This window comes from Myxocyprinus asiaticus, chromosome 14 (genome assembly GCF_019703515.2).
Source record: "Myxocyprinus asiaticus isolate MX2 ecotype Aquarium Trade chromosome 14, UBuf_Myxa_2, whole genome shotgun sequence".
Taxonomy (NCBI): Eukaryota; Metazoa; Chordata; class Actinopteri; order Cypriniformes; family Catostomidae; genus Myxocyprinus; species Myxocyprinus asiaticus.
Genome location: NC_059357.1, coordinates 2851081 through 2878588, shown reverse-complemented (window position 1 = coordinate 2878588; position 27508 = coordinate 2851081). Strand labels below are relative to the sequence as shown.

At 37.9% G+C, this 27508-nt stretch overlaps 1 protein-coding gene across 1 annotated transcript; it reads left to right on the top strand.

Annotated features, from left to right (window-relative positions):
* Positions 1-1454: 1454 nt before the first annotated feature.
* On the top strand, positions 1455-19718 carry LOC127452006 (hepatic leukemia factor-like). The gene is made up of 4 exons (XM_051717128.1): positions 1455-1769; positions 3326-3655; positions 13863-14077; positions 16761-19718. Exons 1-4 carry the CDS (start codon positions 1655-1657, stop codon positions 16974-16976), a joined length of 876 nt encoding a protein of 291 aa, XP_051573088.1. The 5' UTR covers positions 1455-1654; the 3' UTR covers positions 16977-19718.
* Positions 19719-27508: the final 7790 nt, after the last annotated feature.

Here is a 27508-nt window from a genome sequence, read left to right as displayed (position 1 = left end):
AAGAAAATATGAATCAATCAATCAATCAATAAATACATGAATATTTTTTTTTCATTCTCTCTCTTCCTCTTTGTGTGTGTCCTACTTTCATGCACGCGTCGTCACAACACGACTTTGCTGTGACAACCGCCGTTACTAAGCATGACACACACCCATACACTCGCACGCTCATGCACGCGCTCATGTAGCCAGATTCAAACTGTGAATGGAAATCCATTCATGTTTTAATTAATCGTGTAAATTGCATTATATTTGTACCTTAAAAGATTGCCTAGCTACATAACCAAAGCTCTTTTGATATTATGTTGATCCATTTTTTTTTTTTTTTTTTTTTTAATCTTTCATAGTCATGAATGTGCAAACGCGCTAGATCTAAAGTTTTTAAAGGGTTCACGAACACGTGACATTCAATGTGCCGTGGTCCGTACTGATCACACAGGAATTACCGACTGGCTGCTGCTATTGGACAAAAGTAGGTCAGCTCGAGCAGAGGGCTGAGCGCTGCGCCGGCGTTCCTTAAGTCACCGCATGATGAACCAGCTTCACCGCGATTGGGCAGTCTGTTCCGCGCACTGAACAGTCAGCCAATCAGACGCAAGCGCGCGGACTCTACTGACTGCAGGTGACGGGCACTGCCTGTTACTGTGTAGTCGGGGAGTATTGGCCGTTCCAAGAAATTGATCTTGTGTTTCGAGATGTGTAGTTGTATGCGAGTGGGCGCAATAAAACAATAATATTAAAAATAAAATACAACTCAAGCATATATAATAGAACAGAATAGAATTACATTTAGCTATTTAGCGGATATGTAAGAAGCAATACATACAAGCAAATAGAATAGGATAGAAAACTAAGTTATAGAATATTACACTGTTCTGTGAAGCAAAAAGGATTGTTGCGTACATCCTGTGAAATTAATTAATGTTAATAGTACAATTTATCAATGGGCAAAAATAAATAAATAAATAAATAAATAAAAATATTTTATCTATTACAGCATTTAAATTAATTTATGCATTTTAATGTTGAAATACAACACAACGATGTAGAATAGAACAGAATATAGCTACATTTACATATTTAACAGATGCTTTTAACCGAAATTATTTACAAGCAACAATACAACAAAAGCGAATAGAATAAAACAGACCAGAAAATAAATAGTTATAGAATATTACATTGTTCTGTCTAGCACAAAATGTCGCGATTTTGATGCGCGCAACCTTTAATATGTAAAATACAGACATAAACAACATGAATCTGTTGCAGTGGTTACAATGTAACAATCCTCTAACAAAAGTTCTAGCAGAAAGAATAGAAGCGTGGACGTGCAACAATGTATCAAGTCGCGACGGGAGACCCGCCCCCGCCCGCTCTCATTGGCCAGGGTCTGTGTTCATCAGATTGTCGTCTCTATTGACGTCACGGACGTCAGTCTTCGCACATGGAATTGCGAATCAGTTGCGCTTTTGCGCTCCAGCCAGTCGAGCTCACGGACGCGCGAGACCATCCACCCGCTCACCGGTGACTGCGCACGGGCTGAGGACTCTATCCCGACGGTGTATTGCTGGATTTTAGAATTTTTATAAATTGGCTTTTTTTTTTTTTTTCCCTCACTTCACTTTTCCAGTATAATTGACTTCTCTTTTGCGCGATGCAGAAGATGTCTCGACCTCTTTCTATAAACTCAACTTTCCTACCTCCGACCCACGGCGTCCTCAAATCCCTGCTGGAGAACCCCATGAAACTGCCCTTTCACCATGATGAAGGTAAATAAATGGCAGGTTTTGCTGTTGGAGGAGTTTAAAGGGTCTTCTGCATCAGCTGTGTAGTGACAGACGCACCGCGCGCTTTGCTTTCATTATAACCTGCGCGTAAAAGCGCGACATGTCACCGTCTGTCACTCTGTTTCCCTCACCTTTACCTGTACCTGCTTACGCATGCATGCGGTCATTTATTCTAACTTCTAATGCCGAATGTGATTTGGGGTTGAAAGTTTATGTTTCAATAATATTTTGATTGTATTTCAGTCATTTTTACGCACAATCCCAAATCCATTCCACGACAAATCTGTCCAAAATGCATGATGTTTTTCGTTTAAAATATCTTTATTATGGTGTATATCAATGCATCTGTTCACAAAGAGCAAAATGAACAGAGACTTTTCGATCAGTACCCTGACTTCATTTGGATAGGTGAAGTTCGCACGCAATGCTGAAGGTTTTTAACTCATAGTTCCCATAGAGGACGCACCTGAGCGGCTCTCAGATTGTTTTGCTGATCTTTTTGTTGTTGTTGTTGATGTTGTTGTTCTAAACCTGTCCAAATCACTAATTAGTAATCAATAGCAGTGTGATATTATTGTAAGATGCACTTAACAAGGATATGCATTGGCAGTATGTAAGGTTTTGTGCTGTGTTTTGCAGTGTGCACACTAAATAAGTTGCTTTGGACTTGTTTAAGGAACAGTTCCGTTTTCTCACACTCATGTCGTTCCAAGCCCATATTATTTTCTTTCTTTGTTCTGTGGAACACTAAAGATGAAATGTTGAAGGATGGCCACTCTTTTCCATACAAAGAAAGTGAATGTGTACTGGTGCTGTCAAGCTCTAAAATGACAATAAAGCTCCATAAAATAGTCCATATGACTCATGCGCTGTGACTTTATAGCTTTGTGCGAGGAACATGAGTGATTGGACTATGTTTAGTAAACTTCTATTCTGCCTTTTTTGTCATTTTGATGCTTGACAGTAGAGGTCGACCGATAGTGGATTTTGCAGATATGATAACTAAAGTGGTGGGAAAAGTCGATAACAGATAAATCGACCGATAGTTTTTTAAATCAAATGTAAAAAAAATTAGTAGAATAAAAACATTTATTCTTTATTTACTTTGGCAGGCAAAGACAAAGAGTCCAAACTGACTAAAATCCCAGATTCTGTTTTTTTTTTTTTAAACTAAAATCCCAATAATATCCAGATAAAATGAATATTTGGTGCATAACGTGGGACTTTTAAGTATTAACAAGCCGAAACACATCTGGGACTCTTATTTTGAAATGACAAAATGATGAAAAAACTACCTGCATCTACCGAAATAGATTTTTGCAGATAACTGATAGTTCAAAAAGCAACTATCGGCACCGATTGTTGGGTAAAACCGATATATCGGTTTACCTCTACTTGACAGCCATATTCACCATCCACTTTCATGTAGGAAAAATAGCAGCCTGGTTCGGAATGACATGAAAAATCATTAACAAAGACAGAATTTTCCTTTTTGGGTGAAATAGTTCTTTTTTGACACCTTGATCTTGTTCTTCCAGGTTTTGGGAAAGAGAAAGAAAAAGAGAAGAAATTGGAAGAGGATGGAAACAGTCTCAACACCCCTCAGTCCGCCTTCTTGGGGCCGACTTTGTGGGATAAGACCCTGCCGTACGATGGCGATAACTTACAACTGGAGTACATGGATTTAGAGGAGTTCCTGTCGGAGAACGGAATTCCTGCCAACCCTCACAGCGAGCAGAGCCAACCTTCCCAACAGCCCCCCTCGGCCCCGGCCACACCCTCCGTGGTGGATCTCAGTAACCGGGCAACCACATCGGTTCACTCCGGGATAGTCACAGAAAACTGCCTTCAGAGCCCAAACAGAGCAGGTACTGACCTAAATGCACACGGAAGAGTGAAGTGTATAGCTCTATGCATGTCTCTCTAGTTAATCATAAACAAAAAGGCCAATGCCTCAGCGGAAAGAGTCAAGACTTGTGTTTTCTATCACTCTGAACATATCTGGCCTCTGTAATTCTTTGAAAGATTCTACAACATAGTTACACAAAACTCAAGCTCGCGGCATACGCCATGGAGTTTTGAGTGGCAGATTGTTTAAAGCTGAAGTGTGTAATTTCTGCGCCGTTAGCGGCAACAATCGGAATCGCCAAAATAACTAGATAGGTCAAGTTTGTCAAGACAAACTTTGATGTTGGCTTGACAAAGCCTTGTCTGAAAATTTAAACTAGTTTTAGAAGTTCGATGGTTATACAGACATTACAGTAAAACAAACAGAAAGCTAGTTAGCTAGATAGACAGATTATCAGATAGATAGTCAGATAAATCATCAGATAGATAGAGAGAGAGAGAGAGAGAGAGATTCTGATCAGTTAGAAAAGACATAGCACAATATTCCAGAACAGTCTGAAGGTCTGTACCAAGTTTGGTGGATATAGCTTGAAAGCTGTAGGACAAATTAGTGTAAGACATTTTGGTCTCGGTTTAGGGATTCTGAAAAAAAAAACCCTAAACCAAGTTTGTAGAATAATAATATGTTGGCTTTGTCAAGCCAACTTAAACGTAAGCGATTTTAGCCGTTCTAGAATTCCCCCAGCTGAGCCTCTGGATTAGCCACACCCCCTTTTTCCAAAACCCCACTCTCCAAAGATACCAAATTAGCTTTATTGAGACCGACACGAGCAGAAACGGTTGTCAAAAACAACAGCAGCAAAATAGCGCCCTCAACTGACAACTGTTATGAACAACATGGCATAAAAATGGCATTAAGCCTCAATAATTCACTGAAACTTCAATACTATGAGAACGTGCACAATGATTGACAGGCAGAAAGCGTCATTGTACGCAGACACATTTTTGTTGCTGTATACAGAGTCTAGAGCTGTCACACAGACCGGTGAGATATCTCACAACACTTATTTCAGTAATATCTTTCAGGGAGTTTTAACATTTTTTGCATACCTTTACATTTCCATTTAATGATGTTTTCAGACACGTTTCTTGAACTGTCTATGATTGGGTGGACAAACAGATAGTCCCGCCTAGGGGTGGGTGAATTAAGCAAAAATGTACAATTGCAATATTCTTGAATTTTTGGTCGATAACGATATATTTTGCGATTATCCACATTTTTAGGTAAATGTGATTGAACGGTGAAAAGAAATGTGTATAATTGCAAAATAATGTGTGGGCATGTAAACAGTTTCATTGGTTTTCCGTTATCAGGGTAAGGTCATAAACAGAAAAAACGATCAACACAGGTTTTACCCCAATTTCACGTTGCATGTAAACACCCTTACTGGCGTTCCTAGCAGCTTATCCAATGCACGCATGACTGTTTACATTTTAAGGTCAAAAACAGAGAATAATCCGATAATTTCAAGTCTCAAATGAAAACGCTTTTCTTGGGTTGTCGAATCATTTTTGTGTTGGGCTGTTTGGGATGCTTAAACCTTTTTTGGTTTTGAAAGAGTCACAATGATACACTTCTCAGGGAAATCACTCTACCAATGACTTGTCTTTGAATGTTAAGCTGCGATACGAGAAATGATTTTAACCTTGAATAAAAAGACACACTTCAGCTTTAAGCGAGAGTTTCTGCTACTGTGGCGTTTGTGCCGTGTGCTCGATGTGTTTGGTTGAAGTCCATATAGTCATGTGTTTGTGAAATGCGTTGTTCTCGTAGCTGTGTTCTGTATGCCTTATCTCTACTGTCATATATATAATTTACAAACCGGGTTTTGCTGCAGACTGTAGAGAAATATCAACAGGCTCTAAAAACCAGGAGTAATTCATTTGACACTGCAGATTTGCGTTAAAGATAAGAAATCGTGCATGCATCACAAAACAACGATAAAACCGTATACCGCGATACCTCAGTATGAATATTTGATACTGGCACACAACTACCCAATACATGTCTTATACTGATTCTGATGTTGTTGATGTTTAACAATTTCGATGGTGATATTTTTGCAAAGGAAAACACGAACAGTTTGTATTGGCAAATGCCTGATGCATGCTTTGTTATTCAAACTAACTCCTGCCGTAATGCACCTGAGGATTCATCAGAGGAATCTGTCACGTAGATGACGTTCAGGTACAAGATTTGCTCCAGGGCTGTGCTCACACACACCTTGTTTACATTTATTTCACACGCTTACACTGGCCATCAAATACAAGCCAATAAACCTGCCGTATGAAATGAGACAAACCAGTTTCCTAGACACGCCTTAGCCCTTTAATTTGCGTAAAAAGTTAGTCAGCCTTGATGTAGGTGAAAACACCAGAGAGGTAATTCGAGTATCTCACAAGAGCATGTACATGTCATATTTCACCCAAAATCAAAATATATATTTGCATAAAGAATTAAAGCCTATTTTTTGCATTGCAACATTATTTTTTTTGACAGTCATATTCTACCCACTAATTCTTCTTACTGTAATTCATCAAGATATTCTACTTTTGTAATTCTCATGATTCTGAATGGTGTTTCTAGGTACAAATTAATTTGACTAATCATATTTTATCATTAGTTTTTCATCAAAATGGTCACATTTCAGCTTTTTAAACATGTTCAGATTCAGTCTGTTCCATTAATTAATGTCTTGAAATTGCATATATTATGTTGCATATATATTTTTGTTACATATTTATTGTTAACTTGCATAATTTGTAGTGTTTACAGGTATTTACATTGATATGTAGAACATGTGGTTAATCGATACTGTCTCTTTAAGACTAGCGGCATCAGCCAGTGAGCGCATATAAGGAGAGAAGACGTGCGTGGTTTCTTTAGCGCATCCATGTGTGATTAAAATGTAAAAAAAATGTTGTTGTTTTTTTTTAATCAAAAATTGACTAAAAACAGAAAGGGTATTAAAAGAGACATTATTAAATGTCATATGGATCCGTGGATCTCTGAACAAGTTAAACCAAACTTTTACTATCTACACGCTGTGCTAATAACTTCTTCTCCAATATACTGATCAATCTTCTAATACTAATCAAATCAATCTTGGGATTTAAGAATCGATATCCACTTGTAAAACGGATGTTATCAAGAGGATCGATGCTCGCATAGAAATAGCGATACTAAAGTTTTTTTACAAAACTAGAATTTTTTTTAAATTTTTGCGTTTTATAAGATTCAGTGTGAAAAAAAGAATGGTAGAAGCATATAATGAAGCTGCGTATGATTGGATCTATTTCTCCTTTCGCTCATCTTACCGCGCAAAGATGAGCACGTCAGATTTCCCACACTATCCTCTAAAAAGTTGGACATTTCAATGCCATTTCACACCAGAGAGTATCGAAGCGTGCATGTGCAGTTTTTTGCTTGTTTACATTTTTGTATGTGTGTTAACATGTGCCTGCGCGTCTGTCTCAGCGGTGTGTGTGTGTGTGTGTGTGTGTGTGTGCGTTCCGTCTAGATGGGCGGTTCAGACTCTCCTCTGAACATTTCAGCTCACGTGCAGTCAGTGCATTTTCCGTGCAAGGCCATGTGATACACACATGCAGCTCAGTGTGCTGCACTGGGGCAGGGAACAAGAGTGTGTGTGTGTGTGTGTGTGTGTGTGTGTGAGAGAGAGAGAGAGAGAGAGAGAGAGAGAGAGAGACTTGTCATGGCAGGCAAATCCCCACCCAGCCTTTTTCATTTAATTCCTAGCTGTCTCTTAGGCTCCACCCACTTAGCCCCTCCCATTGGACACGCCCCCTATATGCCCCTCCCACCTCTCTCTCTCTTGTTTTGTGTAGAAGAAGCACAGTATGTTTCCAGTGAAACTCACAGTGCCTGAGTCGTGCCCGTATCACAGCGACCGCTGCCACAAATAGTGCATCATCACCTTGCCTGAACCTCAGATACACTCCTTTAAACACACAACAAACAAGCAAATATCAAAAACACATGCATGTAAGGGGAAAGAGACATACAAATGTTATCACAACAAAGTTTGCGTGTGTTAGGCGGTGGACCTTGCTCGGAGTGTGTGTTTGGTCTTTTATGTACTTTTGGCAGTAGATAGAGGAAAATGTGGAAGGGTAAAGTTCATTTTGTGGCTTGGAATAACAGAAAGGATTTGAGATATTCGCAGTAGTTGCGATAACAGATACAGTTGGGGTCAAAGGTCAAAAATATTGTAGTTTTGCTGGGTATGTTTGGAAGTAAGCTCATGCTGGTAGATTCAGGAATGTCACTTTTCAAGGGGCAAAAAGCATATTTCTCTACGTACTTTTTTTTTTTTTGGTTTGGAACGTGGAAGTAAACTATATAGCGGTGTAAACTTCTATAGCAGTGACATAAATCCAACATTATGTTTTCACAACTTTCCAAAAGAGGAAAATATGGTGCCAAATTTACTGTCACTCCCTCAGCAGTCGTATTAGAAACCTCATAAAAAAAATATATATATATATTATTAATGCCAGGGTAATATAAAAAATACAATATTTACAATAAATATTCCAATACTATTTTTTTTAATAAAAAAAAATTATAAAAATGTTTGCAAGATTTACACTACTAAATTAACACGTCATCAGACTGTGAAAAGGGTCCTTTAATGGCCATTCAAAAGTAGCCGTTTATTCGGAAAATGTCATTTTTATTTTTATTTTAAAGCAACATTTAAATCACAAATATTTCAGTATAGTACATGTTTTGTCAGTGACCGAATTTTTAAATTTATTAATGTATTTTTTGGAAGGCTTTTAAAAGCATTAATGGACGTTATATTATATAGTTTGGCCGTTTCGCCATTTCACCGTTTCGAAGTTTCTGGGTGCAAAAAAACAAATAAAACCTTACACCCGGCCATGAACTAAACTGTATAGTCGAAATCCACAAGCAGTTTGCTTCTACCATGGTTATTTAGTTGACACGCCTCTAAGTCAAAAAGTCACGGTTCGAAGAAAATCAAAAGTTGCAAGTTTCCCACTAAAAATTACGACTTTGTGGTGGCATTCATTTGCCCTCATCTCGTAAATACGATTATCCTGACATGTCTTGAACGCACAATGAGCTCACTTACAGGGACTCCAGAAAGACGTTTATCTCGAGAAAGCTGCTTAAGACTCGAAACTGGCATATGTGTTTGTTTACAGTATATGCACTGTGTTCGCAGCTTTCTCTTTACTCCCGTACACATGCGGCTCGGTCAGTTAGCAGCTTTCTCCACAGCAATGTAATTTCCCCACGACGCTTCTGTAAATAACATCATGGGAACTGAGGAAGACTTCAGTATTTTGTTCTTTGCTGCTGCACTCTATTTTCAGATATTCCAGAGTTGTTGCTGTGTTTGTTTTCTTAACTTTCCATCACGACCTGCAGCAGAATTGCGCTGCAATAGTGGGGATTCCCTCTTACGTAAAACTCTGGGATTCCCCCACCATACTTGAGCGCATAAACGCAGATGTGAGGGACAGTAGTCGATATATTAAATTGGTGTGTATAAATGGGTATAGTTTATTGTGTATGTGCTTTTCCCACAGTACGCTGTGTTGACTTGTTATTCTTGGGCTCCATCCTATGAAGTTAGTTATCCAGTTTGTTCGATCCACATGCACACTCTCTTCAAAAACCTGTGAGAACACTGCTAATCTGTTTACATGACCACATAAGTCACGTTCTCTTGGAGAATCCTGGATGTGTTAAACCACTTTCTCTTAATCCCTTAAACAGTGTAAGGAAAATGGCATTCTCATATATATGACGTTTCAGAACGCCGCTTTCTGCAAAAACCCTGGAATAAACAGTTTTCTTAAGTGCATGTAAACGTGGTGCATGAGTTCCCATGAGCAGATATGGCAGTATGTAGGTCGCATAATTCCAGGGACCATGCGGAAGCCGAGCCACTACATTGATATGAATGGGAATGCTAACATGTGGCTATCATTGACATTTATTTTAAACCAGATCTTTGAAGCAAACTGTCCGAACGAACCGATGAAATAAAATGAACCGGAATTTCAAATGCTATTTCACACTTCTGGAGAATTCAGAGAGATTTTAGTTTTCAGGAAAGTTCCTGATTTCAGTTTTTGTTTCATTTCTGTTATGAGGAAGAACAGAATTAGATCCGGGTTATCTGGCTATTATCTGGAGTCTTACCTTGTCACCTGCATTGGAACGTCTGATGCACTTTGTTACTCTGTGAAACTCTCAAAGAACTCTTTAACAACTAAATAAAAGTCAATATGTCAATGAGCACATAAAGTTTTTTTTAATACTAAGAATCTTTTTCAGTAAATTTCTTTTATAGTATACTTGTATAAATCAGCAAGAATACCAGTTGATTGAGCAAAATTGTTCTGAGAAAAGCTCCAGCAGCATTTGAGCGCAGATCACACTTGCTTTCGTATTTTGTTATCTAGTCCAATGACATTCAGACATTTTGAAGTGTGACTTAAATGTCTAAATACTTTTGGGGTTACTGTAAGGCATTTAGAGCTGTTGTTACACGGCTGCTTGTATCGTTGATGTTTGTTTGTGTGCTTGATGTTGGCCTTTCATGTTTTTTTTGACCTCTTATCTGTGCTTTTATCGGTTTGTGAGTTAAAAATAAAGCGTTAGGGCGTCTTTTTGCTGCACCCTTCCCCAACCATCGACACCGCCCTGTTTAAGGAAGTACAGGCATCCGTTGGCCAGGGTTCATGGGACGGTCACAGTCACATCCCTAAACACTCTGCCACCATAGGGAGTTGAACCTTAACAACACACATACATGCTGATTTCACCATATTATTGAGGAAATCTCATAGACGCACGGAAGAAATGATCTCGCCTAACCATATCCGTATCTGTAACCGTAATCTGAACTTCCTTCTGATTGGTCACTATAACTCCGCCCCTCACCTCTGACCATGAGGCCGATTCAGTGTCCCATAAAACACCCAGATTGCGCCTGATCATATGACTTGTTTTCTCTCAGGCAGTATTATGTGGAGGTCATATCTGTTATACAGTAATATATCTGGAGAGACTTTAAACACTTTTTATTTCATGGGCTTTTCTACTAACCATTATAGTAATGAGTAACTGTTGTAAGGTTCTGTTGCTTTTTGACAGAGTAAGCTATATTTAATATATATTTAATATAACACAATACATTGTTTATTTGTAGTCTGAAAGTTTTTTTTTTTGTCCCCTTAAAATTTTATCTCTAAAGCTTGATCAATATACAGATAGATAAATGGATGGATGTTGGATGGATGGATGGATGGATGGATAGATAGATAGGTGGATGGAAGGATGAATGGACAGATAAATAGGTTAATGGATAGTTGGATGGATGGACGGATGGATGAATGGATAGATAGTTATAGATGGATAGATATATAGATAGGTGGATGGATTGATGGATGATAGATGTATGGATGGATGGATGGATGGATGGATGGATGGATGGATGGATAGATAGATAGATAGGTGGATGGAAGGATGAATGGACAGATAAATAGATTAATGGATAGTTGGATGGATGGACGGATGGATGGATGGATAGATAGTTATAGATGGATAGATATATAGATAGGTGGATGGATGGATAGATGGATGGATGGATGGATGGATGGATGGATGGATGGATGGATGGATAGATAGATAGATAGGTGGATGGAAGGATGAATGGACAGATAAATAGATTAATGGATAGTTGGATGGATGGACGGATGGATGGATGGATAGATAGTTATAGATGGATAGATATATAGATAGGTGGATGGATTGATAGATGGATAGATGTATGGATGGATGGATGGATGGATGGATGGATGGATGGATGGATAGATAGATAGATAGGTGGATGGAAGGATGAATGGACAGATAAATAGATTAATGGATAGTTGGATGGATGGATGGATGGATAGATAGATATAGACAGATGCATAGATAGGTGGATGGATTGATGGATGGATAGATGCATGAATGGATGGATATATAGATTAATGGATAGTTGGATGGATGGAGGGATATATAGATGCATGGATGGATTGATAGATGGATAACGGATGGATGGATAGATAGATGCATAGATGGATGGATTGATGAATAGATGCATGGATGGATGGATGAATGAATGTAAAATGGATGGATGGATGCATAGATGGATGGATGGATGGATGGATGGATGGATAGATAGATGGATGGATGGATGATGGATAGACAGATAGACAGATAGATAGGTGGATCAATGGATGAATGGACAGATAAATAGATTAATGGATAGTTGGATGGATGGATGATGGATGGATGAATAGACAGTAAAAATAGTTCAAATGAAATTTGAGGAGCTATGGTAAAAATGGTTTTCTTATGTTTTATCTATCAAAATGACGGACATCATTTGGAATTATCTGTCAGTGTTTAAAAAGTGGAGGTGGAAATGAAACCTTTTAAATAAGATTTAAAGCGACAACTTTTCTGGGACTACTCGACCCGTATAAACGAGTAGTCATGCAAGCCCTATGTATAAATAAATATTACCTCACGTCCCCATGTAAAATAATTGTCCTCCGAGTAGGGCTTAGGACAGGTTAAAGTGTGTTAGGATTGTGTGTCTGAGTGTTATATTGTGTGAGGCGGTTAGTAAAATTGTGTTATTATTGTGTGTGAGTGTTGTGTTATTGTGTTTTTCAGTGTTTAAGTGTGTAGTTGTTGTTATTATTATGTGTTTAAGTGTAAAGGACAGGATAAATTGTGTTAGGATTGTGTAGAGCAGTTAGTAAAGTTGTGTTTTTATTGTGTGTGAGTGTTTGTGTTGTGTTAATGTATTTCAGTATTTAGTGTGTAGTTGTTATTATTGTGTTTTTTAGTGTACAGGACAGATTAAATAGTGTTAGAATTGTGTGTCTGAATGTTTTATTGAGTAAGGCAGCTAGTAAAGTTGTGTTGTTATTATTGTGTATTTCAGTATTGAGTGTGCAGTTGTAATTATTGTGTACAGGACAGGTTGAATTGTGTTAGGATTGTGTGTCTGAGTGTTTTATTGTGTGAGGCAGTTAGTAAAGTTGTGTTGTTATTGTTTTATATTGTGTATTTAATTGTTTTAGGATGTAGTTGTTGTTATTGTGTTATAGTGTTTTATTGTGTGCCGTTGTGTTATTATGATTTCAGTGTTGTGTGTAGTTTTGTTACTATTGTAGTGTGTAGTTATTGCGTGTTTGAATGTTTTCAGTGTGTAGTTGTGTTGTTGTTGCATGTTTGATTGTGTAGTATGTGTTGTGGTATTGTGTATTTCAGTGTTGAAGTGTGTGGTTGTGTTATTATTTTCATTGTTTTAGTGTGTAGTTGTGTTATTGCATGATTGAGTGTGTTGTGTAGCATGTAGTTGTGTTAATATTGTGAGTTTCAGCATTGTAGCGAGGAATGTTGTGTTATTATTCCGTGTTTGAGTGTGTAACGTGTGTTTTGTTAGTATGTGTTTTAGTAAGTAGCGTGTAGTTTTGGTAATATTGTGTGTTGTAGTGAGTAGTTGCGTTATTATTGCGTGTGTGGCAGTGTGCCAGCTCTTGGCACATTTGTGCGTCTCTCAACTCTCGATTAATGACCCATAAATCAGTCAAGAGTTTAATTTGATCCTCTAACAGAAACACACAACATGCACTGTTTCTAGAACATTCATTCTCACTGGCTGTGTTCACAATGGCATACTACAGTACTACTTTCACTATGTCTGCAATAGCTTCAGTATACAGTATATGAAGAATATGATAGTATGCCAACTTGGCATCTGTCTTTCTCTCTGTGTGTAAAGTCTGTGACTTGAGAGAGACAATCACATAATCTTGCTGTGGACTGAATGAGAGTGTGTGTGTGTATCTGTGTTTGTAAGACAACATTAAGCATCATTTTCATTGGTTCATGTGCTCTCTGCTGGGCAGAACATGGTAGTGCACATGTACTCACACACACAAAAAAAAAGAAAAAAAAAGTTAAATGTTCCAGGTGTAATTGTGCATTCATTTGGTCATGTTTCACTCTGAAATACGTCACATTATGGAAGTTAAATGTCTTATGAATGCTGTATGTCACTTGCAAACTATTCCGAAACTAATAAACTCTTTTTGTCTCTCTTTCAGCTCTTCCCACTTCACGTGACACACCCAGTCCGATAGATCCAGACTCGATCCAGGTTCCGGTCGGGTACGAGCCCGACCCCGCTGACCTCGCCCTCTCCAGCGTCCCGGGTCAAGAGATCTTTGACCCTCGCAAGCGCAAATTCAGCGCAGAGGAGCTAAAACCGCAGCCCATGATCAAGAAGGCACGCAAGATCTTCATTCCAGAAGACTTGAAGGTAAACGCAAACGATTAACCACAAACTCGTTCTAAACTAGTTTTACGTTAGGACCCAGAACAGGGCCCAACACAGTACCAAAACTGTCCATAAGTCAAAATATTATATATATCTCCTTAAAATTAAATATTGAAATTGTTTTAGCAGCCAAATGGAACAAATAGTGCCCTAAATATTTGCTTTTAATCATACAGCAGCATATATGTCATGCTGAAGTGTGTTTGATGTGTAGGTCTACAGTATGTGTGTGCAAAAGCGTGTGTTGCATTGAGAGCAGTCGTGCATTCATTGTGTACATGTAATGCAAATATATGGGCTCATTTGGTTGACAGTGAAGCGTCTTGCAGAGAAAGAGAAATATAGGAAAACAGATTTGCACACATTCAAATTGGCGTTTGAGATTGTGGCGGTGGAGATACCTCAAATCCTGAAAGAGAAATCTTTAATCAGAGAGTCTTTTGTGTGTCATGTGACTGTCCGTGGGCTAATGTTATTGTACCAACGTCCATTAATGAATCAAATGAAGAATGATGAATGTCCTGTTTGTCAGTGATTCATTTGGACTTATTATGTATTGAGCTAACTACATTTAAGCTTTTAAAGTGGACACTATTTTCACTATCAGATTGTTTATTTTATTTATACTATAAGAGCAGTGTTTACCTTTCGCCAAAACTTAATTAGGGAGACGACATAAAACCAGAACAGATACGCTTACAATAAATACAACTAGAAAACACAAATTTATTAAACTGAATCGATTCATTACTAGCATGCTAGTTTGTTACTAGCATGACTACTTTTAGTTCGTTTCTCCCCAACTGGTTTATAGTCATTTTCCTACAATATTTGTAGAAAAGAGCACACTTCCTATACTGTTTTTACAATCAGGGCTGAGTGCCAATACAGATTTCCCGATTTGATTCGATTCTGATTCTCAAGCTCTTGATACATTTCAATTACAATACAATTGGAGGCCTGGGTAGCTCAGTGGTAAAGACGCTGGCTATCACCCCTGGAGTTCGCTAGTTCGAATCCCAAGGCGTGCTGAGTGAATCCAGCCGGGTCTCCTAAGCAACCAAATTGGCCTGGTTGCTAGGGAGGGTAGAGTCACATGGGGTAACCTCCTCGTGGTCGCTATAACGATTCATCCTCCGCCACTCGGATTGACCACGAGGACTTAAAAGCGCATTGGAAATTGGGAGAAAAAGGGGAAAAAAATCCACAAAAAATTGCAATACGATTTGATTCGATTCTGATTCTCAAGCTCTCGATACATTTAAATTACAATACAATTTGATTCTGATTCATAAGCTCTTGATACACTTTGATTTGATTCTGATTCATTTGGATATGATTCAGTTATAATGTCCATTTTGCTTACAGATTTCCTGATTTCAGATTTCAGATTCACAAGCTCACGATTCAATTGATTACTATTTGATTTGATACTGATTAATTTGGGTACATTTTTAGTTATACTGTTAATTTTCCTTACTGATTTCCCAAATTTGATTCGATTCTGATTCACAAGCTCTCGATTCATTCAATTACAATACGATTTGATTTGATTCGATTCTGATTCATAAGCTCTCGATTCATTTCAATTACAATACGATTTGATCCGATTCTGATTCACAAGCTCTCGATTCATTTCAGTTACAATACGATTTGATTCGATTCTGATTCACAAGCTCTCGATTCATTTCGGTTACAATACGATCTGATTCGATTCTGATTCACAAGCTCTCGATTCATTTCAATTACAATACGATTTGATTCGATTCTGATTCACAAGCTCTCGATTCATTTCAATTACAATACGATTTGATTCGATTCTGATTCACAAGCTCTCGATTCATTTCAATTACAATACGATCTGATTCGATTCTGATTCACAAGCTCTCGATTCATTTCAATTACAATACGATTTGATTCGATTCTGATTCACAAGCTCTCGATTCATTTTGGTTACAATACGATCTGATTCGATTCTGATTTACAAGCTCTCGATTCATTTCGGTTACAATACGATCTGATTCGATTCTGATTCACAAGCTCTCGATTCATTTCAGTTACAATACGATTTGATTCGATTCTGATTCATAAGCTTTCAATACGATTTGATTCTGATTCATAAGCTCTTGATATACTTTGATTCGATTCTGATTGATTTGGATATGATTCAGTTATTATGTCCATTTTGCTTAAAGATTTCCTGATTTGATTAGATTCTGATTCACATGTTCTAGATTCGATTACTATTTGATTCGATACTGATTCATTTGGGAATATTTTAGTTATACTGTTAGTTTTGCGTACTGATTTCCCAAATTTGATTCAGATTCACAAACTCTCGATTAATATAAATTACAATATGATTTGTTTTGATTCTGATTAATTTTGGTATATTTAAGTAAATTTTAAAGTAAAAGATCGATCTTGAGATACTGGGATCGTTCAAATGAAGATCGCTATTAATCCGGTGTATGTATATTTTTACCCAACACTATTTAAAAGTATGTAAGCATATTTTGTCTGAGCAACTAAAAAAAAGACAATATTTTGTTTTAATTTTAACATAAATATGTTATTAGATACGAAAGATGGATTGTTAAATCTTAATCTCTTTCCACATATTTATTTTCGCGCACTTAATTTTTTTCTTTGCATCTCCACACAGGATGACAAATACTGGGCCCGCCGCAGAAAGAATAACGTTGCGGCAAAGCGCTCCCGGGATGCTCGCCGGCTGAAGGAGAACCAGATCGCCATCCGTGCAGGATTCCTGGAGAAAGAGAACACAGCGCTCAGACTGGAAGTGGCCGACCTGCGGAAGGAGCTCGGCCGCTGTAAGAACATTATGGCCAAATACGAGGCGCGGCACGGCCCTCTGTGAGCCACCCCCCACTGCCACCACCCTGACAAAACCCGCCCACTTTCTTAGGAATAGCCCCACCCACAACCATCCCCCAGGGACTTCTGTGCACCTCATAAAGGTGGCCAATGTCTCCTCTCTCTCTCTCTCTACGAAACCTGTTTTGATTTTAGTCGAAATCTTTAGTTGATGATTTATTTTAAATTTGTGTATTAGTGTCTGTCTTTTTCCTCTTATGTACATGTCCCTGTATTCCACGCAGTATGTATCTCGCTTTTTCTTTGTTCGTTTGTTTGTTCCTTCACCAACGATGGATCGTTTCTTTCGGAAATGATTCTACATGTCGTTTTATACACCTGTAATATGGACTGAGAACTGATAAATATTCTCCTCGCTACTCACCCTCTTGTCTGTCAATCATACGCTCGGCCCATCCCTCTTTTCCCAGAGGCTCCGCCCACTTACAGTTGCGCATGCTTTCTTCTTTATTTGACAGAAGTTTATTTTGTGTAAATTAATGTAATTTTAGTTGAATAGCTGTACACACCTTCATTTTTCTTTCTTTTAAGTGTGTATAACACTAGCTAGTGCCAGGGCGTGATGTTTGTTTTAGTTTTTCCCATTATTTGTGTATAGTTTTTTGTCTGTTTTGTTTCTATTGTCACTTTTAAACCAACACCAGCGTTGTTTTTTTGTCTTTACTACATTGTCCATGGAGCAATAAGCCTAATTCACTTCAGAGGGCAAAAATGTATGAAATGTAAGCTAGATTCTTTTCCTCTAAAAGTTCCTGTTTGAAAAGCCTGTTTCATAGCGCCATCACGTACATCATTTTTGCTGTACTGCGGACACTTTCCCTCCAAAATGCTGAATCCATTTTGTCTCAACCTGTCTCGCTCTAACCCCCTGCACTAATGCGTGTTTCACAATCTGAGCTGGTGCAATGTTTCTATAGTACCTACACTATAATCTGCTTGATGGATGTTTATTTTATTTTATTTTTTTCAGAAATATTCAGCTGTTAATTACTACTATTGTTATAGCTGTTCTTATTGTTATGGCTGTATAGTAATTTTCCTGATCATTTATTGTTTTAATGGATATTTCAGCATGAATATTGTTTCAGAATTGTGGCCTCAAGTTAATTGTAAATGGCTATTTTTTTTATTTTTATTTTTATTTTTTTTTAAGGACGATTATTCAATCCTCTGTTTTATTTTTTATTTAATTTTTTTTTATTTTTTTGTTTTATTTTTTTTTACCTAAAGCATGTTTTTCTCTTTTTTTTTCATTTGTTTTTAAGTCAGTACAAATAGATATTTGTAGTGATTGCGTGTTCGGCTGTATGACTGCAGTGGATGTGTTTGAGGCGTTTGTTTAGCAGGTGTTGTCTCAAATACTGTGGTTGAAACCCAATCAGTTTGTTTACTGCAGACCAAAAGATACGGCACACAGAAGATTTATTGATAAAACAGAGTTTTAATGTTATATATATATATATATATATATACACACTATAAGTTGCTTTTTTGTACAGTATTTTTCCTATGTGATACTGTCTGAATATTTTCAAGGCACAACAAATCCATAGTAGTACAAGAGAAATATATGATATTATATAGCTATATATCTATTATTCAGAACTATTTGACTTAGTGTTTTGATATATTATGAGGTATATAACAGGGATTGTTATTCAGAAAAGTGAAACCCACGATCTTATCTGGGCATTAAAAACCTTCTGCATCCTTGTATTCAAATAGCCTTTAGTGTTCTGTCTCAGGGAACGTTAGCATCTGGACCTCACAATAAAATCTTTTTTTTCCTGTGCATTAATACTATTTCTCCAAATGGAAGGAGCTGCAATACCTCCTTTGACCACACGAGTCAGTATAACTCGCACGTAATGTTTTTAATGAGTTTTAATGAGTATTGCTATTGGTTCTTTGAATGGAAATCTAAAGGCTATATACTTTCTTGTTGAGTGTTGTTAAAGAATGTTTAGTAAGGCTGCTTCTTAAGCTTTGCTTGGTTTGAATGTTAAAAGTCTTGTTGTCAATGGAGTCACCGGCTACGTTCGGACTAGCATACTAGCGTACAACTTGTACGTTATCTGCAGTGTGTAGTAGGTACTGTGCACAGTACATTTTTTGTGTCAAAAACCTGCACATTGAGGTTTGAAAGTTAAGACATTTTTTACAGATTAAAAATGCAAATTATTCACTTTTAGTAAACTAGACATCTCACTCAAGTATACATGCAACATAGTGAGGTCATGTGGTAACCATGTAGTATACTACTTTTTGAAATGCCTCAAATGTTATTTCTAAAAATAGTATACGGAATACAGTGCATACTGCGCAGTATTCAGCAAGTAGTAAGCTAGTGTTCTGAGTAATTACTGGTTGTAGAAAATCTTCTGGTTCAAAATCAGTTTTTCTCTGTCTGTTATATTTAGTTTTCGCTGTATCCACTGGTGACTTCATTGACAACGATAAAAGTCTCTGTCTGCCCTAGTTCAGCCCAAGTTAACGTGTTTATAATTGTGTTTTTGTTGAGGATAGATTGGGCAGAAATGGCGCTGATTTGTTTTTGTCCTGTGTTCTTTTTCATTTCCCTTTATTTTCTTGTTTGTTTGTTTGTCGCATAAATGCAGATGTGAAGACTGTAGCGCGAGCTGTGCGTGCATAAAGCCCTGTATAGTTCACATGCTGACTGTTTTCTGTCTGTACAAAACTCAAATAAATCCAGGATTAAGCCAAACCACTTCTCGTGAATAATGCCCCAAACATACCACCCCGAGGGCGAGAGGAAGAGCCACCGGAGTTTTCAGAGTTTCATTGGGTGTTCCTTTCCTTCGTGGACGGGGAAACTATTGCATTTTGAAACATTCAGGGACGTGTCCTTCAACATTTTTAAGTTTAGTCCTATATTCCCTTGACAGTCCTATTTAGTCTAAGACCGAAAGAGTAAGGCCAGAAACATACTCTACTTAACATACGTTCTTGCTTATCTGTGGCGGTAACAAACCTTAGAACTCAAGGAGGCCATAGTTTCCATCAAATGTTTGTGCCATTAAACCAGATGTTATTATTCAGATAGCTAGCCAAGTATGTCAACAGTTTATTTAATTTTAACTTACTCAGCAAAATTCTCTTCAAACTCCGTCGCGGCAGTGGTTCGAGAAAACCGACCGTAGAATATGTACGTTTATGCTAATGTCTGCTATTGACCTTATTCACAGCAGCAGCATCTTTAATTTTTGGCAGGAATGACAACGAGGCTGTGTGGATAGATGTACCGTCTCTTCAATGGGTTGTACCGTCATTTAAGGGCAGTGGTAGCTCAGCGGTTAAGGCTCTGGGTTACTGATCAGAAGGTCGGGGGTTCAAGCCCCAGCACCGCCAAGATGCCACTGTTGGGCCCTTGAGCAAGGCCCTTAACCCTATCTGCTCCAGGGGCGCCGTATCATGGCTGACCCTGCACTCTGACCCCAGCCTAGCTGGGATATGTGAAAAAGAAGAATTTCACCGTATATGTGCAAATGTATAATGTGTGATAAATAAAGAAAATTATTAATTATTAATTAAAGTGTTTTGGGATCGTTCTGCTGACTAAGCATTGAAAAGTATCTTTCCAAGAAATTTCAGTGGACATGATTTGTGCAAAATTAGACACGATCTAGGAGGTTTTTGATAGCTTTATACATTGCATTTCATCTAAGAGACGGTAGGAATATCCCACACAGCCTCGTATTCATTCCTATCAAAAATCAAAGATGGCGCTACTGCGAATAGGGTCTATAGCACCCCTAGTGGCAAAAGTGGCATACTCTCTAGCTCACTACATATTACTTGCGTAGTTCCTCAGGGGAGTGTTTTTGGTCCATTACTTTTTCTTTTAAATATAAATGATTTAAAATCAGCCTGTTCAGATGAGCTTTTCCTTTATGCGGATGATGCAGCAATTATTGTTTCACAGAAGAATAAGGGGGCCCTTGAGGACAGAATGAGCATAGAGTTGCAAAAGATGTCAGCATCATTTTTGGACAAAAAACTTTCCTTACACTTGGGTAAAACTGAAGCCATGTTATTTGGTTCAAGAGACAAGCTGAAGAAAATTGCTGAATTTTTGGTTAAGTTTGGTGATGCCTCAATAGTATCTAAAACAGTTGTAAATTATTTAGGACGTCAATGCCCTTAAAATAAAATCTGTAATATGATCAAATTCCTGGCCAGAAAGGCAGAGCTATTAGATGTTCAGACTTTAAAATTGTTAGCTGGTGCATTGGTACGGCCTCATTTTAGTATAGCAGTATTTCTCAGCATACAAAAGGTAAATTACAGAAAGCTCAAAACAAACTGCTAGAGTGATATTCAAACTCATCCCCGTACTCATCTGGATATTAAACATTTTAAGGATCTTGGTTATTTGCCAGTTGAAAATAAAAAAAAAAGCGTGTTTTTAATAAAATTGAGTTTTACTCATAACATTTTAAATCATTTGGTTCCAAGGTATTTGGTCAACTACTTCAACTTGGTTAAAAATCAGCATAATTATGCCACAAGGAGTAGTAACACTAATATCTATTCATGTAGGTTTAAAAGTCTAATGGGTAAGAAACACCTTTTTTTATATAGAAGTACAATTGTTTGGAATAAATGTACAAGAGTCCCTAAAATGACTAAAGTTTTAGACTAGCTGTTAAAAGATGGCTTATTTTGTAATTGAATGTTGACTTTTGATTAAATTTAGTAATTATCTATGGTTTGTATTGTACGTTTTTCTGCACCTATGCCCTCATCTTTTTAATTAAATTGAGGACCACAATGGAAATAAGCCTTTGGCTTTATTGTGTTTGTTTATCCTTGACGGTTTTTTAAATTGTATGGGATGATATATATTTATCATTCTTGTACATTTTGTAAAGCTTGTCAAATAAATCAAAGAGAATACAACCTACCCAGATAGCACACGTATGTCTCCGACATGTCTGTTTTAGATCTTTTCATCTGGAAAGCATCACGATCTAATTAACATCTGCTAACCATCTTAAAAAGATCAGATTTACAAACATTCTAAATCATAAACATCTCAAAGACATCTGCTGAATGTCTTATTAACATCCGTGAGGACACGTCTAATAGACATCCCAGATAGCACACGTATGTCTCCGAGATGTCTGTTTTAGATCTTTTCATCTGGAAAGCATCACAATCTAATTAACATCTGCTAAACATCTTAAAAAGATCAGGTTTACAAATACTCTAAATCATAAACGTCTCAAAGACATCTGCTGAATGTCTTATTGACATCTGTGTGGAAAGGTCAAATAGACATCCCAGACAGCACACATACATCTCTGAGATGTCTGTTTTAGATCTGCTAAACATCTTAAAAAGATCAGATTTACAAATACTCTAAATCATAAACGTCTCAAAGACATCTGCTGAATGTCTTATTGACATCCGTGAGAACACGTCTAATAGACGTCCCAGATAGCACACGTACATCTCCGAGATGTCTGTTTTAGATCTGCTAAACATCTTAAAAAGATCAGATTTACAAATACTCTAAATCATAAACATCTCACAGACATCTGCTGAATGTCTTATACGTGAGGAAATGTCTAATAGACGTCCCAGATAGCACACGTACATCTCCGAGATGTCTGTTTTAGATCTTTTCATCTGGAAAGCATCAATCTAATTAACATCTGCTAAGCATCTTAAAAAGATCAGATTTACAAACATTCTAAATCATAAACGTCTCAAAGACATCTGCTGAATGTCTTATTGACATCTGTCTTATAGACATATAGACTTATATATGTAAACACACAAATACAATAGACGTCTGGGTGATGTACGTGTGCTATCAGGAAATTATTTACTTATTTTGAAACGCATGTAAAACGTGTATAGATAGAAGTGTTTGCAAATTCACAAAGTCTTAGGCTGAGTTCGGAATTGCATACTACCCATACTACTTCTGCCATATCTGTCTATGGCAGAAATAGTAAGAGTAGTATGGTATTATGCAATTCTGAACTCAGCGATGAACTGTATCAGGTAAACTATCTCTGTGGAAATTGTGAAATGGCCTCAAACTTGACATTTAAAATGTCTAGACAAATTGGCAGTGAACTATAAGAGCATCTATAATCTACCAACCTTTAGTTTTAATTTAAATTATATTTGGTGTAAACTGCATCTTTACCATTTGAGATTTTTGAGAGTATTTTCAGTTCTCCAGGGAAGGATACACACACCACTGAGACTTCAGGAAACAGGGTGGGGTCTCCCTTTGTAAAATTCACTACCTCAATCCTGGCAGGAACCTATAACCATATTTAACCCAAGTGTAGTCCAGTGCCTTGAATTACCAGACTATTCCACACTCTTTTAAAAGTTTAAATTACTTGGACTGGATCGGACTTGAATGGAATTAAGGGCTTCTGATGCTGCTTCGAAGACCATTCAGAAGTTCTGACCGAAACCCAGCCCCCAAAACGGCCTTACTCACAACACTATTTGCCCACGGGTTTCACGGGGCGGGAACCACCGTATTGAAGGCAACACCTAAAGACAGTATTTTATGATGATGAGGGAGAGAGTTTGAGATGTTTGATCTTATGTGTCACTAATGACATCATAAATCTAAAGCTTTCTGCTGCCACCTCCTGTTTCCTTATCTCTCTGTACCTTTAGTGTCCAATAAAGTATTCAGTTTTTCCTCTTTTTGCTTCATTCCTAACTCACTGAATGGCATCTACGTTCTGTTTTCCTTTTCATGGTAGCGTATAATAAAGCACTAGCTCATAAACTGCAACTTTCTAAAGTGCTTGGCATAAACAGTTGACGTAAGCTCAGCTAAAAATGAAAATTCTGTCATTTACTCACCCTTCCCAGATAGCAACAAGATGTGGGCCAAATCTGGCTTACTTTTGGCACTTATGGTTTGGTTCTGGCAGTGAAATTGTAACACCTTTGTGTGATAATTATATTGTAACACAACAAAATGGTAAGCTGAATGTTAGCCACAGTCAACATTCACTTTGACTGCATCTTGTTTTCCATACAATGAAAGCAAATTGTGACCAAGGCTCCATTACAAAAATTGGGAGTTAATGGCAAATTTGCCGCAATTTCGCCACTGATCATTTTCACATGCAAATGAGCTTTAAATATGGCAGACTGGCAAACTTGTGGTAAATTTTCCATTGTTGCAAGGTTTGCTGCAGGCAGGGCCGTAGCAGGAAATTCTGGGCCCCCTGACTATATATTGCTCTGGACCCCTTTCCAATTAAAATAATACAGTATTGAATTTGTTGTGGGCCCCCCTGGACCTTTGGGCCCCTAGAATCGTTACCACCTTTCACCCCACTAGCTACGGCCCTGGCTGCAGGTTCACCACTACCGGTTAAGAGCTGCAAACTTCTGGCAAACATTTGCAGCGAATCACTAGCTCATTTGCATGTGAAAATAATGAGTTGCAAGTTTGCGGCTTGTATGCCAGAACTCTGGATTTTTTGTAAAGGTAACACTTTATTTTGTGTTCCATGAGAGAGATTACAGAATTGTCGTATTTAAAAAAAAAAATTATGTATGGTGGCCTGGAAAGCTCAGCAAGTATTGACGCCAACTACCACACCTGGAGTCGCGAGTTCAAATCCAGGGCATGCTGAGTGACTCCAGTCAGGCTTCCTAAGCAACCAATTGGCCCGGTTGCTAGGGAGGGTAGAGTCACATGGGGTTTCCTCCTCGTGGTCGCTATAATGTGGTTCTCGCTCTCGGTGGGGCACGTGGTGAGTTGTGCGTGGATGCCGCGGAGAACAGCGCGAGTCTCCACACACGCTACGCCCCTGTGGTAATGCGCTCAACAAGCCACGTGATAAGATGCACGGATTGACGGCCTCAGACGTGGAGACAACTGAGATTCGTCCTCCGCCACCTGGATTGAGGCAAGTCACTACGCCACCACAAGGACTTAGCGCGCATTGGGAACTGGGCATGCGAAATTGGGGGAAAAAAATTCCCAAAAAACGTATGCCATTATTCATTCGCTTACTGATATTGGTATCACAATTTACATGGGTTCCCTCAGGAATTTCCAATGAGTTTTTAGAATTGTGATTTTCGAATTATGAGTAAAATAAGGTCTGTGGTGAAAATTACTTGAAGGACTTTTACGTTTTCTTCTAGAACATAAACTACACAGTCATACCTCAATTGTGCATTTTGAAGCTGTTGTTTCCTTTTAAAAAACGCATGTTGCTAACTCGTCGCTAAATAAGGACTACAACAGACGTCCTTTTTTTTGATGCACATAGCTCACATGCTGATGGTAGTTATAGTCCTTAATTAGCATTGTGATAGCAACATGCCTGTTTAAAAAAAACAACAACAAAAAACACAGTAGCTTCCAAATTAACATTTGGCTGTAATGTGTAATTTTATTTTCTAGAACAAAACGTTGAAATCTCAAAGTAATTCTGGCCACATTATTTTTTAATTTTTATTGTTTTACACATAAATCTAAAACTGCAATTATAGCTATAGCTCCAAATTGCTACTTGTCTTCCAGGTTTTTGGACTACAACTCAAACAGCTCTATGGGCACCGTGTTGATGCTTATATCAAAGGCGACCGATGTAGCTAGATATCGGCCTACTGGATATTTACTACCCCTGATATTACACAGAAATCACCCAGGCTTCTATTTGATGTGCGTTTACATCTGGAAGACGTATTTTTTACATCCTTTGCTCATCTGTATTACGTCTATAAGACGTTATGACAATAAGTATGTCTCGGATGTCAATAAGACATTCAGCAGATGTCTTTGAGATGTTTATGATTTACAGTGTTTGTAAATATGATCTTTTTAAGATGTTTAGCAGATGTAAATTCGATTGTGATGCTTTCCAGATGAAAAAGATCTAAAACAGACATCTCGGAGGCATACATGTGCTATATGGGACACTGTCTGAATCAACCCGATCTCGCGTACATAATTTACGAGTTGGCTATTTTGTATGGTCTCACACGATGTTGTTCGCCTAAACTCGTACGACTTCATCACATGCAAATTCCCGGATGTGTAATGCGGAAGCGCGAGTTCTGCGCACGAGGCGTTAAGGACATACTTATTAATATTATGCCCTTACCCAAACCCCTTATCTAAACTTAACCGATCAGTAGAGTGTATAAACATGATAGGAAGCTGTTGTGTGTGACAAAAGAAAGAAATCATTGCGTATTCGATGGAAACGATGTCCAGCGACGTCAATGGCTGTAGTGAAAGTCGTAGGAATTCAACGAGTGCAGTCGTACGACATCATACGAATTAGCCAAATTTAGAAAAGTCGTACGAATCCTGCCAATTTCGCCGTGAGAGTGTGTTGGTCTGAACATACGAATCAGTTCTCAGTCCATCCTAAAGATCGGATTTGAGAAACAAACTTGCGTACTGGATAAACAAAGCCGTACTTTTTAAAGAGAAAGATATTCTGAGCAAGAAAAGCAGTGTAACCTTTGGAGTGACGAGACCCTCATCAGATAGATGTGAAACAATCATGCTGCAACACTCGTGATGAAATAAACCGAACACTGTTGCTGCTTTCTTTTAATAACACTTTAGAAACTTGATAAGCATTGGACACATACAGTCTTGTAAAACCAGCACCAAACCCCAGAATGGATGATGAGAAGTTCAGAAGCATTAGATGAGGTTTTTCAGTTGGATTTGACAAGGCCAGTGCAGAACTATGTGCCAAAAATACAGATGTAGAAAGTTTTTACAAAAGACAGTTTGTCCCAGAGTATATTCTGATCGTGCAGTCCGAGTACAAATCATCAAACACTCTAAAATTATAATAATGAAAGAAAAGCATGTTTTATTAGCCTTTGAGTGCACATTAAATTACATAACATAACACCAAAGCTGCGATCAAGACCGCTTTCCGCAGTCCCACAACGGTTTAGCACGTTAAAAACACATCTCTGAGTTTGAAATCACACAGTGTAGTCAGAACACATCAGTGTTGTAATTGGACTGCAAAATCAACAGCGATGCTAAAAATGCAATCCAAACCGTTGTTAACAATCGTAGCTGAATGCATTCACAGTGTCACAGACGATGCTACATAAACCAGTGGCTGGAATGAAAATGGTGTTATTTAAAATAATCTCCCAAAGAACTCGGTTTCCCATGATCCTTTTCATCAAACGGCTCTAATCACTGAATAAAGGCATGGTGATATGCATGATGGGAAATGTAGTCCACGTGTTGATTTTGCTGGCACTGTTGACTTTCTAAAGTTATGACAAGTCCATTGGCTCTTGGTTTAGAGGGAATATCATTGGGATACTGTGGTAGAAAATGAAAATTAGGAACATAATTGTCTTTTCCGAGGGATATTATGCACCAACAAGCAAAGACCCAGTGTGGGGACTGTTATTTAATGTACAACTCCAAAAACTCACAAAACTCGTCTAGAATAGGTTGGGGACATTTCAACCCCAAATTTTTAAACATTTAGCTGAAATATC

What these genes read in the sequence shown, in the direction of transcription:
- LOC127452006 (XM_051717128.1), top strand. Translation starts at nt 1,655, where the DNA reads ATGCAGAAGATGTCTCGACCTCTTTCTATAAACTCAACTTTCCTACCT. An exon ending in TCAGAGCCCAAACAGAGCAG is followed by an intron (nt 3,656 to 13,862) that starts GTACTGACCTAA and finishes TCTCTCTTTCAG; the next exon opens with CTCTTCCCACTTCACGTGAC. An exon ending in TCATTCCAGAAGACTTGAAG is followed by an intron (nt 14,078 to 16,760) that starts GTAAACGCAAAC and finishes ATCTCCACACAG; the next exon opens with GATGACAAATACTGGGCCCG.